The sequence below is a fragment of the Hyperolius riggenbachi genome, chromosome 8 (genome assembly GCF_040937935.1).
Source record: "Hyperolius riggenbachi isolate aHypRig1 chromosome 8, aHypRig1.pri, whole genome shotgun sequence".
NCBI lineage: Eukaryota > Metazoa > Chordata > Amphibia > Anura > Hyperoliidae > Hyperolius > Hyperolius riggenbachi.
The window spans coordinates 211,943,469-211,958,158 of record NC_090653.1 but is presented as its reverse complement, the minus strand read 5'-3'; the positions used below and the strand labels follow the sequence as shown (position 1 = coordinate 211,958,158).

Below are 14,690 nucleotides of genomic sequence, written 5' to 3'. Positions count from 1 at the left end.
GTGTGCCCCAAGTATAGCAGCCCCCTCCCCAGTATAGATATGCCAGGTGTGCCCCCAGTATAGCATTCCCCTCCCCAGTATAGATAAGCCATGTGTGCCACCAGTATAGCAGCCTCCTCCCCAGTATAGATAAGCCATGTGTGCCCCAAGTATAGCAGCCCCCTCCCCAGTATAGATATGCCAGGTGTGCCCCAAGTATAGCAGCCCCCTCCCCAGTATAGATATGCCAGGTGTGCCCCCAATATAGCAGCCCCCTCCCCAGTATAGATAAGCCATGTGTGCCCCAAGTATAGCAGCCCCCTCCCCAGTATAGATATGCCAGGTGTGCCCCCAATATAGCAGCCCCCTCCCCAGTATAGATAAGCCATGTGTGCCACCAGTATAGCAGCCCCCTCCCCAGTATAGATATGCCAGGTGTGCCCCCAATATAGCAGCCCCCTCCCCAGTATAGATAAGCCATGTGTGCCACCAGTATAGCAGCCCCCTCCCCAGTATAGATAAGTCGTGTGTGTCCCCAGTATAGCAGCCCCCTACCCAGTATAGATAAGCCATGAGTGCCCCCAGTATAGCAGCCCCCTCCCCAGTATAGATAAGCCATGTGTGCCCCCAGTATAGCAGCCTCCTCCCCTGTATAGATAAGCTATGTGTGCCCCCAGTATAGCAGCCCCCTAACCAGTATAGATAAGCCATGTGTGCCCCCAGTATAGTAGCCCCCTCCCCAGTATAGATAAGCCATGTGTGCCCCAAGTATAGCAGCCCCCTCCCCAGTATAGATATGCCAGGTGTGCCCCCAGTATAGCATTCCCCTCCCCAGTATAGATAAGCCATGTGTGCCACCAGTATAGCAGCCTTCTCCCCAGTATAGATAAGCCATGTGTGCCCCAAGTATAGCAGCCCCCTCCCCAGTATAGATATGCCAGGTGTGCCCCAAGTATAGCAGCCCCCTCCCCAGTATAGATATGCCAGGTGTGCCCCCAGTATAGCAGCCCCCTAACCAGTATAGATAAGCCATGTGTGCCCCCAGTATAGCAGCCTCCTCCCCAGTATAGATAAGCCATGTGTGCCCCAAGTATAGCAGCCCCCTCCCCAGTATAGATATGCCAGGTGTGCCCCCAGTATAGCATTTCCCTCCCCAGTATAGATAAGCCATGTGTGCCCCCTGTTAAATGCATCAAACATGCATTTGATACCTCAGCTCTGGTTGAATCAAGCACAGGCATGCATGAAAAAAGGGCCCGGCTGGGGTGCCGGTAGATAACAAAATCTCAATAATGATAAACATTGTTAATGAAATTGGTTAATGATAAATACGGTTTTAAAACAGATGGGAGTTGATAATGAAAATATATTAACGTTAAAAAAGTAACGTAATTCAACAACATAGCTTAACCCAAGCATACTCTCACACAGAACCCTGGTGGTGCCTAACCCTAACCACCCCCTAGGTGGCTCCTAACCCTTTTTAGAACACCTCAATATGAATGATAGGAATATCTCCCTTACACATACTGTTGATTGCGATCAGATCAGTTTCCTTGACTTGTTAATAAGAAAAGACAACTTGGGCATCTCTACATGTACATACAAAAAGCCCACGGCAGGCAATATGCTTTTGCATGCCTCAAGTTTTCATCCTCAGGCGCAGATCAGAGGTATACCAACAGGTCAGTTTCTGTGTATTCGCAGATACTGCTCTAATGGAAGGGACTTTGCTTTGGAATCTGAAGCTATGACAAGTGATTTCAGGAAAGAGGATATGACGATTTGGTCCTACAGGAGGTAAAATTGAAAGCTGAACTGACACCTTGGGAGAACCTGCTAAAGCAGAAAAAGAAGTCCACTGATCAAAAATCAAATGAGCCCATTCGGGCTAATTACAAAATATGGTACCCATTGAAGTCAACTGAGAGGTATTTTGTCTCGACACTGGCATATACTGCAGCTGGAACCTATGATTGCTCGGTTGGTGGGAGATTACCCCAGAATGATGGCCAGGAGGGCTCCCAATTTACAGGACCTCGTGGTATGTTCTGACTACCAGCCAAAGCAAGAAATCGCAACAACAATGATGTGGGTGGGTGGATCTCAACGACCTAAGGGTATGTATCCTTGTTCAAGCTGCATTGTATGCCATTTAGTTGAGAGAACTGATACATTCACTGGGACTTATGCTAGACATGAATTTAATGTGCGATCATTTATCAACTGTAATACTAAGTTCGTCCTATACATGATTACATGTCCGTGCGGACTCAAGTATGTGAAAGAAACCATCCGCCCCTTAAAGTCATGCATACAAAAGCATGTCAGCAACATTAAAAATGCAACTATTGGGACCCCTCTAGGTGAACATTTTCAAAAATTCCATGCTAGTGATCCAGATAATCTTACATTGAAAGGTTTTTATAAATTGAACCAATCCCCGGGGGGGGGGGGGGGGGGAGACTATAAGAGAATACTACGACAGATGGTATGCTCTTCAAATTATAGTGCCACCCCTTTTATGGCAGTCCCTCATTTAAATTCCCTCGCCCATTATAGTGAGTCCCCTATCAGGTCAAGCCGCACCACTTAACTTTAGCACCACAAAGTGCGCTCTGCAGTAGAGTCAGTAAGGCCTCTAGAGGACCAGACAGTCCAGAACTGAGACTTCCACTGCCTCTGTTCCTTGGCTGTTTGGTCCAGTTTCAGGCAGGTCACAACTCTTGCAAGTTACAAGAAATGCTCTGGCACTCTTACAGACTGGTATTGTAATGTGACTCCCAAGTGTAATATTTTGTTGTAAGATGACCCAAGTAGAAAGAAGGATGTTATTTTTTGTGTCGTTTAGGCAAGGCCGGTTCAAGTAACAGTCGGGCCCTAGGGCAAAATTAGCCTGGGGGCCCCCCAACAGACACCCCCCGATCAAAAAGTGTCATTTGAGGCCCTTTGTTGCAGCCAAACTTCCCTCCTGGGCCCCAGAGCTGGCTGCTGACCCTCCCCCAATCACCTCCCAACTTAAAAGACTCTGCAGAGACCCTGGGGAGCAACAGTTAACATGGGGAGGGACACCTTGGGGGCCCCTACAGGCTCTGGGGCCCTGGGGCAGTTGCCTATTTTTTCCTATGGTAGCTCCGGCCCTGCGTTTAGGGGTATAAAACCTTTGAATTCAAGTACTGTATACAGTACAGACCAAAAGTTTGGACACACCTCATTCAAAGAGTTTTCTTTATTTTCATGATTATGAACATTGTAGATTCACACTGAAGGCATCCAAACTATGATTTAACACATGTGGAAGTACTGTATAGTACATAACCAAAAAGTGTGAAACAACTGAAAATATGTCATATTCTAGGTTCTTTAAAGTAGCCACCTTTTGCTTTGAATACTGCTTTGCACACTCTTGGCCTTCTCTTGATGAGCTTCACCTGAAATGGTTTTCCAACAGTCTTGAAGGAGTTCCCAGAGATGCTTAGCACTTGTTGGTCCTTTTGCCTTCACTCTGCGGTCCAGCTCACCCCAAACCATCTCAAATGGGTTCAGGTCTGGTGACTGTGGAGGCCAGGTCATCTGGGGCAGCACCCCATCCTTCTTCTTCCTGGTCAAATAGCCCTTACACAGCCTGGAGGTGTGTTTGGGGTCATTGTCCTGTTGAAAAATAAATGATGGTCCAACAAAACGCAAACCGGATGGAATAGCATGCCGCTGCAAGATTCTGTGGTAACCATGCTGGTACAGTATGCCTTCAATTTTGAATAAATCCTCAACAGTGTCACCAGCAAAGCACCCCCACACCATCACACCTCCTCCTCCATGCTTCACGGTGGGAACCAGGCATGTAGAAACCATCCTTTTCTGCGTCGCACAAAGACACGGTGGTCGGAACCAAAAATCTAAAATTTGGACTCATCAGACCAAAGCACAGATTTCCACTGCTGTAATGTCCATTCCTTGTGTTCTTTAGCCCAAACAAACTCTTCTGCTTGCTGCCTGTCTTTAGCAGTGGTTTCCTAGCAGATATTCTACCGTTAAGGCCTGGTTCACACAGTCTCCTCTTAACAGTTGTTCTAGAGATGTGTCTGCTGCTAGAACTCTGTGTGGCATTGACCTGGTCTTTAATCTGAGACTACTGTTAACCTGCGATTCTGAGGCTGGTGACTCGGATGGACTTATCCTCCGCAGCAAGGGTGACTCCTGGTCTTCCTTTCCTGGGGTGGTCTGTATGTGAGCCAGTTTCTTTGTAGCGTTTGATGGTTTTTGAGACTGCACTTGGGGACACTTTCAAAGTTTTCCCAATTTTTTGGATTGACTGACCTTAATTTCTTAAAGTAATGATGGCCACTCGTTTTTCTTCATAGTCATGAAAATAAAGAAAACTCTTTGAATGAGAAGGTGTATCCAAACTTTTGGTCTGTACTGTACATGGTAGCAACCTATCTCAATTGTAAACACTTTAAACATTTTATGTTCAGAATAACAACTTATTTTCTTTCTTCACAGAATACAATACTGGTACCTTCTTCCACGAGGGGGCGCATAGTTTTGCCAACTTTACAATCACCCAGGATATTGAAGGCTCTTTCAATGTGTCTGCTTTCATCAGGACTCTCAAACCCGATGGTCTCTTGCTGCAGATTCGTAACAGCAGCGCAAACTTCTTTACAGTTTACCTGAAATCAGGACAAATTCATATTTCAATAATGTCAATGAAGAATGTGTCTTTTGATAAATATATAAGCCATGGCAAGAAGCAGATGATCTACATATCAGTTACAGAAGGTTTGGTTTCAATGAATGGCATTGGGAACATGGAAGATACGGGCCAGCTGCCACCATTGTCTATTGAAGCAGGAAATACAGTCCTTGTAGGAGGAATTCCCCCAGAGGGGAATGTTCAACAGTGGGGGGGATATTTTAAAGGATGCTTACAAGATGTAAGAGTCAATGACAACCTCCTGGAGTTTTTCCAGGTGGACCATGAAGATGTTGCCACCTATCCTGGCTATATCCATAATGTAACAAAGGACTGCGTGTCCGATGATGTGTGTAAAGTGAGTATAGAATGTTTTTCCTCACCCTTGCATCCCCTCCCCTATCTATACTGAAGAGTTGAGCTCCCCCAGGCCCCTGCATCTAATCCACTGCAGCTTTTCCAGGCCCCTGCATCAAACACAATGAACCTCAACTAGGCCCGTGGATACTGCTCTCCCACAATATGGACCATGCTGCTTTTCAAGACCCCTGCACCTCACCCTTCACTGCAGACGACGTAGCTCCCCCAGAGCCTTGTATCACAACCCCCTAACCCACATACTCTCTCTCACACACACAGCTTACCCAGGACACTGTATCTTCTGCCAACACACTGTATCATAGCATAGTTTCTAACTGTCGCTTTTTTTGGAGGGACAGTGCCTCTTTGGGAACCCAATCCCCATGTCCCTCTTTCTTCCTCAATTGTACCTCTTTCGTATACAAATCTATGAAAATATATTTAATTTATCTACTGAAAAATGTATTGAATTGACTATACATTTTATATTCACCCCTTAAATTAATATATTTCTTCTTTTGCAATGTTAATATGAAGCAAAGTGAACCAGGATAGAAAGTACCAGTGTGGTTTTATTTATAAAACAACATATTTTTCTTATGAAATCTTAATAGTATGCATGACTAGAGGTGTGCCTGAGGTGTGATTAGGGGTGAGGCTTAAGTGTCCCCCTTTCTTATCTCAAAAAGTTGGGAGGTATGTCATAAGATTGCTATTCTAGAACTTATTCTGCTGTCTTTGAATGGTTTCTTGCTTGTTGTGAACACGCGTTATGTATATCAGTCTATTAAACCTTTTTGACATTTATTTTTCATTTTTCTAGTCTGTCCCTTGTAAGAATAATGGCACATGTGTTGTGACCTGGAATGAATTCACCTGTACCTGTTCAGCCAATTTCACCGGACCAACATGTGAAGAGCCTGTGTGGTGTCATCGTAGCCCATGTCCAGCAAATTCTACATGTCAGGACATCCCAGGAGGATACACATGTAAGTAACGTTGGATTGGTTTCTGGATTATACCGTGTGTCACTGTAGTTTGCTAGAGTTAATTATTCTTGATATGGTTTGTGAAGAGCTCTACATTGCTGACTGTTTCAATAAGAAAGTAAACTAATCTAAACCTGATTAATAGCTGGCATTTGTAGTTTTTGCTTGCTGAGGTCATCTACTGTTATTTCTGTCATATTTGTAGGCATAGTCAATGCAACCTTCAGAGAACAAAACCCTGTGGTCTTCATTTCCAACATTTCATCGGACACACAACTTACATCAGTCTCACTGGACTTCCGGACCAGAGATATGAATGCTGTTCTGTTCCAAGCCTCAAAAGATCTAGATCATATATCTATCATGATTCGGGATGGGTTCCTTCACGTATTTATACAAATTGGAAACAGCGTGGAAAGATTAAGCTTTGTTGGTGAAATATTAGTTTCTGATGCACTATGGCACAGGGTTGTCATTATGATGATAGACTCTACACATGCACCTCATCAGTGGATAATAAGAATGGATAATGGGAATAATATGACTCTGCAAGGAAGTGCAGCTAGTCTGAGCTTCCTGGCGGAACGCACACCCATTGCACTAGCGGAGAATTATACTGGATGCCTTGGACAAGTTTCTATAGGAGGTCTGTACCTGCCTTTTGAAGACCAGGTATTTCCTCAACAGTTCATTAGAAAACGCTGGGACTCACCAGAATTGGGCTGTAGAGGGGCCAATGTATGCGGAGCCACTCCTTGCCTGCATGGTGGAAAATGTTATGATGCATTTAACTACTTCATTTGTGAATGCGCATTAGGATGGGGAGGACTACACTGTGAATTAAACATAGATGATTGCAAGTTAAAGCCCTGCATTCATGGTTCATGCACAGACCTGGTGGCCGATTATAGATGCACTTGTTCCCCCGGATACACTGGTAAAAAGTGTGAGACCAACGTGGATGATTGTCAGCAGCATCAGTGTCTAAATGGAGGCATCTGTTTAGATGGCGTGACTAGCTATACCTGCAAATGCCCACCCTCATATATTGGGTCTTACTGCCAGTAAGTAATAGAAGATGCAATGTGTAATTTATTATATTTAATGAACACATTAAAGCCCAGCTCCAGGCATAATATAGTAATCAAAATGCCCAAAAGTTCCCTTTTGTATGTGATCCAAGGCTTCTACTGTTAAGCCTGGTACACACCTTTTTGATTGGCCAATTACTTACCAATTTTACCACCTCCTTGTACTATAAGGGTCAACAGAATTTGAATACTATGAACATATTGTGTAGATAAACTCTCATGCTACATGCAGGTGGTAAAATTGGTCAGTGATTGGCTGGGTCAGGACACTAACTGCATTGTCTTTGTATGTTATCCTTGTAGTTGCATGAACTTCTACAGGGCACTCTAGTTTCCTCACACACCCCAAAAACATACAGCTAAGTTACCAATGATAAAAATGCCTCCTAGACTATGATAAGTATATAAGTTTGTGTGCTCATCTGAGGGACAGTTAGCAACAAGACTACATATACAGGGTGGGCCATTTATATGGATACACCTTAATAAAATGGGAATGGTTGGAGATATTAACTTTCTGTTTGTGGCACATTAGTATATGTGAGGGGGGAAACTTTTCAAGATGGGTGACCATGGCGGCCATTTTGAAGTTGGCCATTTTGAATCCACCTTAATGTGCACCACCACATTATGGGTGTCAGGTCCGAGCATTCCTAGATGAACAGTTTCCTGGAAAGTGGATTGGTCATTGTGGGCCAGTTGAATCTCCCCCAAGGGCTCCCGATCTTACCCCCTTAGACTTTTATCTTTGGGGTCATCTGAAGGCAGTTGTCTATGCTGTGAAGATACGAGATGTGCAGCACCTGAAACTTAGGATACTGGAAGCCTGTGCTAGCATTTCTCCTGCGGTGTTGCTATCAGTGTGTGAAGAGTGGGAGAAGAGGGTTGCATTGACAATCCAACACAATGGACAGCACATTGAACACATTTTATAAGTGGTCAGACACTTGTAAATAACTCATGAAAAAATAAAATTACGTTAAAACCAAGCACACCATTGTTTTTCTTGTGAAATTCCCAAAAGTTTGATGTGTCACATTACCCTCTTCATAGTGAAAAAACTAAAGTTGGATTCAAAATGGCCACCACGGTCACCACCCATCTTGAAAAGTTTCCCCCCTCACATATACTAATGTGCCACAAACAGGAAGTTAATATCACCAACCTTTCCAATTTTTTTAAGGTGTATCCACATAAATGGACCACCCTGTACTGTAAAGCATTGCAGAAGATTTCAAAGATTTGGTCACATGACCTATAACATCTAAGTTAATAAAGGTAATAGCAGGCTGTATGGGGTGGGGTTGCAGCTTGGCTTGCATCATCCTGTTGCTCAGACTTCGAGGACCAGATCGAACTCTCTGAGACGATTGCAGCCTACAGCACAGGAAATGGCCAGTGAAGCGACCTTGACTGAGTGCTTTAAAATCCAGGTGCTTTTTGCCTGGAGTTGGGCTTTAATGAGCTTCAGTATTAATAATCCAAGTAACTGTCTACAACTTGGAGAAGAGTTTATAATTGTGCTTCATGCCACAGAGCACTGATACTCATTTTTCCCAACAGGTGGCCTTACCCTCCTGAGAAGTGTGGGATAAATGTGACATGTCTGAATGGAGCCAGATGCAACAGTGGAATCTGGGGCGCAAATTGTACCTGTAAACCTGGCTTTAAAGGGAGGAGGTAATAACATAGCAACCTAGCCTTTGTAATAAATATAGATATGGTGAGTGCAACTTTGTGCACTCCAGGCATCAGCGCAGCGCAGCGCCCCTAACAGCCAATGGTGCTCTACAGTATGGCCTAGGATGTGTTTGGCAAGTGTGAGGATGAATGAATGAAGCCATAACATTAGTGCAGCTGTAGCAGTTGCCTACTAAACACAAAAACAGCCTGAGCTCATTCAGCAATATATACTTGACAGGGAGTGCAATGAGACATTGTAGTGGAACATCAAATTACTGTCTGATCACTTCTACTCAAAAACCGTGATTATTGATATTATTAATATTAGCTATAAAAAGATAGACTCTTTGCATAAAAGAGAGACTCTCTAAATATCTAAAGGTCAAACTTGAAAAATTAGAATATTGTGCAAAAGTCCATTTACTTCAGTCATTCAATGTAACTTCTTGCCGACCTCGTAACGTCGATTGGCGTGAACGTGGCGGCAGCCCCAGGACCACTCCACGCCAATTGCCAAGTCCTGGGGCGGGGTTCTGCAGGAGATCGCATGCGCCGATGCACGAGCATCTCTACTTGAATGACGGAGCTCGCTCTGTCATCAGTCTCCCAGCGGTGGTCACCTCTAGGAGACCATCTAATAACACTGTACAGTGCTGCGATCTAAGGCAGCGCTGTACTGGGGACAGCCAATGACATGGCTGTCCCCCTGGGAGGCACTAAAGTGATCTGTTGTCATAGGCTGATGCCTATGACAGCCAATCACACTGATTGGCTGGCGGGGGGAGGGAGGGTAATTTTAAAAAAAGAACAAATTATTTAAAAAAAAAAAAAAGCGTAAATAAACATCACTGCTGGGATCAGAGCCCAGCAACAGAAAGCTCTGTTGGTGGGCAGAAAAGGGGGGGGGGGGGGGGGGGAATCACTTGCGTGCTAGGTTGTACGGCCCTGCAGTGAGGCCTTAGGGTCTATTTCCACTACACACAGATTGGATGCAGAATGGATGCAGAATGGATGCAGAAAATCTGACTCCAATGAATGCCTATGGGAAAATCTGCATCAGAAAAGTCGTGTTTAGTGGAAACAAGCCCATAGACTTTCATTGGAGTCAGTTTTTCTGCATCCATTCTGCATCCGATCTGCGTGTAGTGGAAATAGGCCCTTAAAGCTGTAGTGGCCTAATTAGTAAAAAAAAAAAATGGCCTGGTCACTAGGGGGGTTTAAGCCTTTGGTCCTTAAAGGAGTTATCCGGGATAAATAAACGCTACTTACCGGGGTCTTCCACCAGCCCCAAGCTCCCAGGACGTCCCACGCCGCAGCTCTCCCCGCAGCCGTTTGCCGGAGCTCTAACCCGGTCCCCAGCGATGACATCAGAGCGGCCTGGAGGTCGCTCTGTACTGCGCCTGCGCGAGCGGCGCTGTCAATCACCGCCACGTGGGTCAATCACAGCCACATGGTGATTGGCTGGCTGCAGGACTACAGCAAACTAGCGCAAGAAGTGAAGGAGCGGAGTGAAGGAGTGATTCCCGGCCGGGACAAGGTAATGTATGCATATGCACACATCCCTCCACGTAATCCTACTCCCTCCAGTGTCCGCTGCCTCTCTCCCCCCGACCCCCACTGCCTAACACTAGCCCCCCGCATGGACTTCAATTATATAACGCTATTTAGCGTTATAAGTGTAAGGCACACTTCATGCACCATTTTTTAACACTTATAACGCTAAATAACGTTATATAATTGAAGTCAATGAGGAGCTATTTCTATTCTCCCAGCGCTGTGCCCCAATTTTATCTGTCCCGCAGCCACATGCAGATGTGACATGATGCATTTTTGCGATGACACGTGGGGTTACAAATGCTGCCATTCGGCTCATTAAATTGCAGCTGGAAGGAACTCGGTGGCCTGCAGACAGGAAGTGCACAGTTCAGCCTCCCGTGTGAAAGAGGCTTTAGCCATGTAGAACAGACATCAAGGGAACTGTGAGCATTGCGGCTGCCAGGGAGGAGGGGTGTACACAACATTCTCCCTCAACAGGTATCGGTATTTTGCTATTTCAGGGAGCTCATTCTACTGTAAAACAAACCAGCTTGAAGTGCTGTGTAATGTCACAGAGATAACCCTTGTATCGGGATGTTTGTGTCACTCAGGTGTGAAGTTAACATTGATGACTGTGAGCCAAACCCATGCTTCAATGGGGGAACTTGCCAAGACTCAGTCAACAACTTCAAGTGCATCTGTAATGCCAGCTTTAGTGGGCTACGCTGTGAGGTAAGTCTGCCATGTATACACGCTTTATCTGAATACAGTGCCAAAACTGACAAAGCTTTACTTACCAAAGGTGAAACGGTGTGTGAGATTCTCCATCAGCAGCATAGGATAGCCTAAGGTCTTCATCGCTGTTGCTTTTGACAGGAATCTGCATGCTTGTTAAGTAACTGTTAACAATCTGTTTGCATGTTCTGTGTAACACATCTCACTACGTGTCACTGCCTGTTGCTGAAGTTGTGGATGTTTTATTAACAAGGCTGGCTGTTGTGTTTATCATATGATAAAATAGTCTTTGTGCAAGGCAACCAAAGCAAATTCTGAAAGTTTAAAATGGATTTCCAGGCTCCTGCTGAATGAGCATGCAGCCAGAGATTAGCAAAACTGTTTTATTCAGGTCCTCAACTAACTTTGCCCCTTAAAGGGACACTTAAGCCAGGAAGAAAAAAATTAGTTTTTCTTTCCTGAGGCTTCTACTAGCTATCCAGTTGTCCCATGCTGTCGCAGTCACTCTCGGAGCCTCCGGTCCCCGTCGCCAGCTAGTTTTTTTTCCGCTGACAGGCCCGACAGGCCTGGCCACACATATTTTTCTTTGTGTTCCTGTCTGCATTAGTGTCCTGCGCCTGTGCAGGATGCTATTGAGGATGGGAACATGAAGAAGGATACGTGTGGCCAGGCCTGTGCAGGTGCAGAAAGCCTGCCGACTTCCTGTCAGGGCCTGTCAGCGAAAACGAAACTAGCTGGCGGCGGGGTACCCGAGGCTCCGTGAGTGACTGCAAGGGCACAAGATGGCTGCAGGGGGCTGGTAGAAGCCCTAGGCAAGTAAAACTGATTTTTTATTCTTGACTTAAGTGTCCCTTTAAGGCCCAGAGCCTTTTTTGCATGTGGCTGTTCAGTGATCACTGCGATTGGCTCACAGTGATCACCTGGTAAGGAGCAAAAGCATCTGTGTCTCTGGGTAAAAGAATAACAATAGTAGTAGTATTAGTAGTAGTTTCTCTCTCTCTCTTTTTTTTTTTTTCAGATAAGCAAATGAAAAAAAATAATGTATTAATAAAAACTTAATAAGAAAAAGATAAATATTTGAATAATTGATACATAAACAATACTCTAAATATTAACAATAATAGTAATAAAACTAAAATATTTAAAATAGTAACACATATTTTTAAAGATAGATTTTTTTTGAGCAAATTAATTTTGTTCCTCCCATATATTTCATTAAAAATAAGTACATTTAAAGCACAAGTGACCTGAGGCAAAGCTACCTAAGGTAAGCACAGAGCTATGATCAAGCTGGATCCACATACCTCAGTATGTTGACTTTTCTGCGCCGTTCCTTGAAAACGTTGACTTTTTTCAGACAGGATGAGGCAGGCTTGCTGCAATGTTCCCTTGTATCCATTCCCCCTTTTCCCACATTCCCTTCTCATAAAAGGTAATTAAAGCGAGAGGGGTAGAGAGGCTGCCATATTTATTTTCTTATTAAACAATACCAGTTGCCTGACAGTCCTGCTGATCTACTTGGCTGCAGTAGTGTCTGATCAACACCGGAAACAAGCACACAGATAATCTTGTAAGATCTGCCAATAATGTCAGAAACAACCTGATCTGCTGCATGCTTGTTCAGGGTCTATGGCTATAAGTATTAGAGCAGAGGATCAGCAGGATGCCAGGCAACTGGTATTGCTTAAAGGGAATAAATATGGCAGCCTCCATATTCCTCTCACTTCAGTTGTCCTTTAAGGGAAGTGAATGTGAATTGGGCAAGAAAAAGGGAGTGGGAGGGTAATAGGAGAAAATATGACAACAAGTCTGCCACTTCCTGTCTGAAAGTTTGACTTTAGACAAAAGTCATATTTTTCAGGGAGTGATTAGGACCAATAGGAACAAGGGAAGGAATGGACAACCTACAGAGGTATGTGAATCGAACATGAACATACCTTTGTGCTTACCTTAGCTTTATTTGCCACAGGTCAGGTGTCCTTTAAATGTATTTATTTATAATGTAACAAATGGAAGGAAAAAATATTTGGCTTCTAAAGAAAATCCTATTTGTCTGACCATAGCCCATATAACCGCTATGATCAGAAAAAGTGTCACGCCACTGAAAGCAAAAAAACCAACAGAGCAAGAGGGAAACCTTTTTCTATTAGTGTACTAAAAGCAGTAAAAATGTCAAATAATGTAAGTACATTGTGTTATTGATCAGTGCCTCATTTTAAGGTATTTGAAACACACTTAAAGAATACTATTAGGAATTTACATGCATTTGTAAAATGCATGTACTGTATATGCATACAAATAAGAAGTACACTTCTTCTAGAGTTAAAGTGAACCCGAGGTGAGAGTGATATCAAGGCTGCCATATTTATTTCCTTTTAAGCAATACCAGTTGCCTGGCTGTCCTGCTGGTCCTCTGTCTCTAATACTTTCAGCCATAGACCCTGAACAAGCATGCAGCAGATCAGGTGTTTCGGACATTGTCAGAACTGACAAGATTATCTGCATGCCTGTTTCTGGTGTATTTCAGACACTACTGCAGCCAAATAGATCAGCAGGGCTGCCAGGCAACTAGTATTGTTTAAAAGAGAATAAATATGGCAGTCTCCTTATCACTCTCACCTCAGGTTCACTTTAAATGCACCATAAATGATATAATAATTTTTCCCATGTTGCTGTCACTTACAAAGTAGTAAAAATGGAACAGTTCTGAGAGCTTTTGGACTTGTATATCTCCATTTATTCCTTTAATTTTTACTAAAGCACTTCCTGAAAATATCTATATCTATACAATGATTCCGGCCTCACTACTATTTTGCACTCTATCGCTGCAGTTATACTGAGCAACTGTCATTGAATATAAAGAAATCCCTGAGAATACCACCTGAGAAGATGAACAAGCCCAAAACCTGTCAGATTTTTCCTACCTACTGTGAGAACAACATAGGACAAAATAAATTTTTAAAACATTTTACTCACCAATGCACATCTTATGTGTATATATTTTACATTTTTTTAGACTGTGATCCTTTAAGGATAAGTAGAATAACGCTTTAAATTCCATCTGGAATTTGGGTCACACAATCAATCCTTCGCTGCTTTTTCCTGAACAGATTCAGCTTAGTGTGCAGGCAGTCATGTAGAGCAGAGTTCATGCGGTGCTCTCGGGAAACCCAGCTCACATTATGTGGAAATTGCTCAGATACTGGGCTCCTATAGAAGATGAATGGGTATATAAATGTCTACACTTTGCTCTCACTCACATTGCTCTTACTGAATGAAACTACTGCTAAGGAGGTTAAACAATCCAGTATTATACGTCTGCGTGTATTATAGTTTTCCAATGGTCTATCCAAGGATTGCTGCATGTTTCTCTGTCCTGTATGTAACACTGCATGCTATTTCTTGTATGTGCTGATCAATCACTGTTTCCAACTTTCTTGATGCATGTTGTATTTCCCTGCCTAATTTCACAACACTTTTGAAATGCGCTGGGTATTATAATGCTGCACTTTGATGACCTCTGTGTTATCTTATATTCTGTGTCAGCCATTTCTTTGTATCAGTTAGAATTGGAATGTTATAATGGGATTTTATCATTGTCAGCATATGGCAGCACAGGAC

At 43.6% G+C, this 14,690-nt stretch overlaps 1 protein-coding gene across 2 annotated transcripts in view; it reads left to right on the top strand.

The window, feature by feature from the left end:
- The window catches only part of CRB2 (crumbs cell polarity complex component 2), a 243,764-nt gene that overhangs the window by 207,221 nt on the left and 21,853 nt on the right, over positions 1 to 14,690 (top strand). For both annotated transcript variants that reach the window (XM_068248149.1, XM_068248148.1), the window contains exons 8-12: positions 4,483 to 5,033; positions 5,859 to 6,024; positions 6,230 to 7,088; positions 8,679 to 8,795; positions 10,946 to 11,066. In XM_068248149.1, the coding sequence (XP_068104250.1) occupies positions 4,483 to 5,033; positions 5,859 to 6,024; positions 6,230 to 7,088; positions 8,679 to 8,795; positions 10,946 to 11,066 (1,814 nt within the window). The remainder of the gene's footprint in view (positions 1 to 4,482; positions 5,034 to 5,858; positions 6,025 to 6,229; positions 7,089 to 8,678; positions 8,796 to 10,945; positions 11,067 to 14,690) is intronic.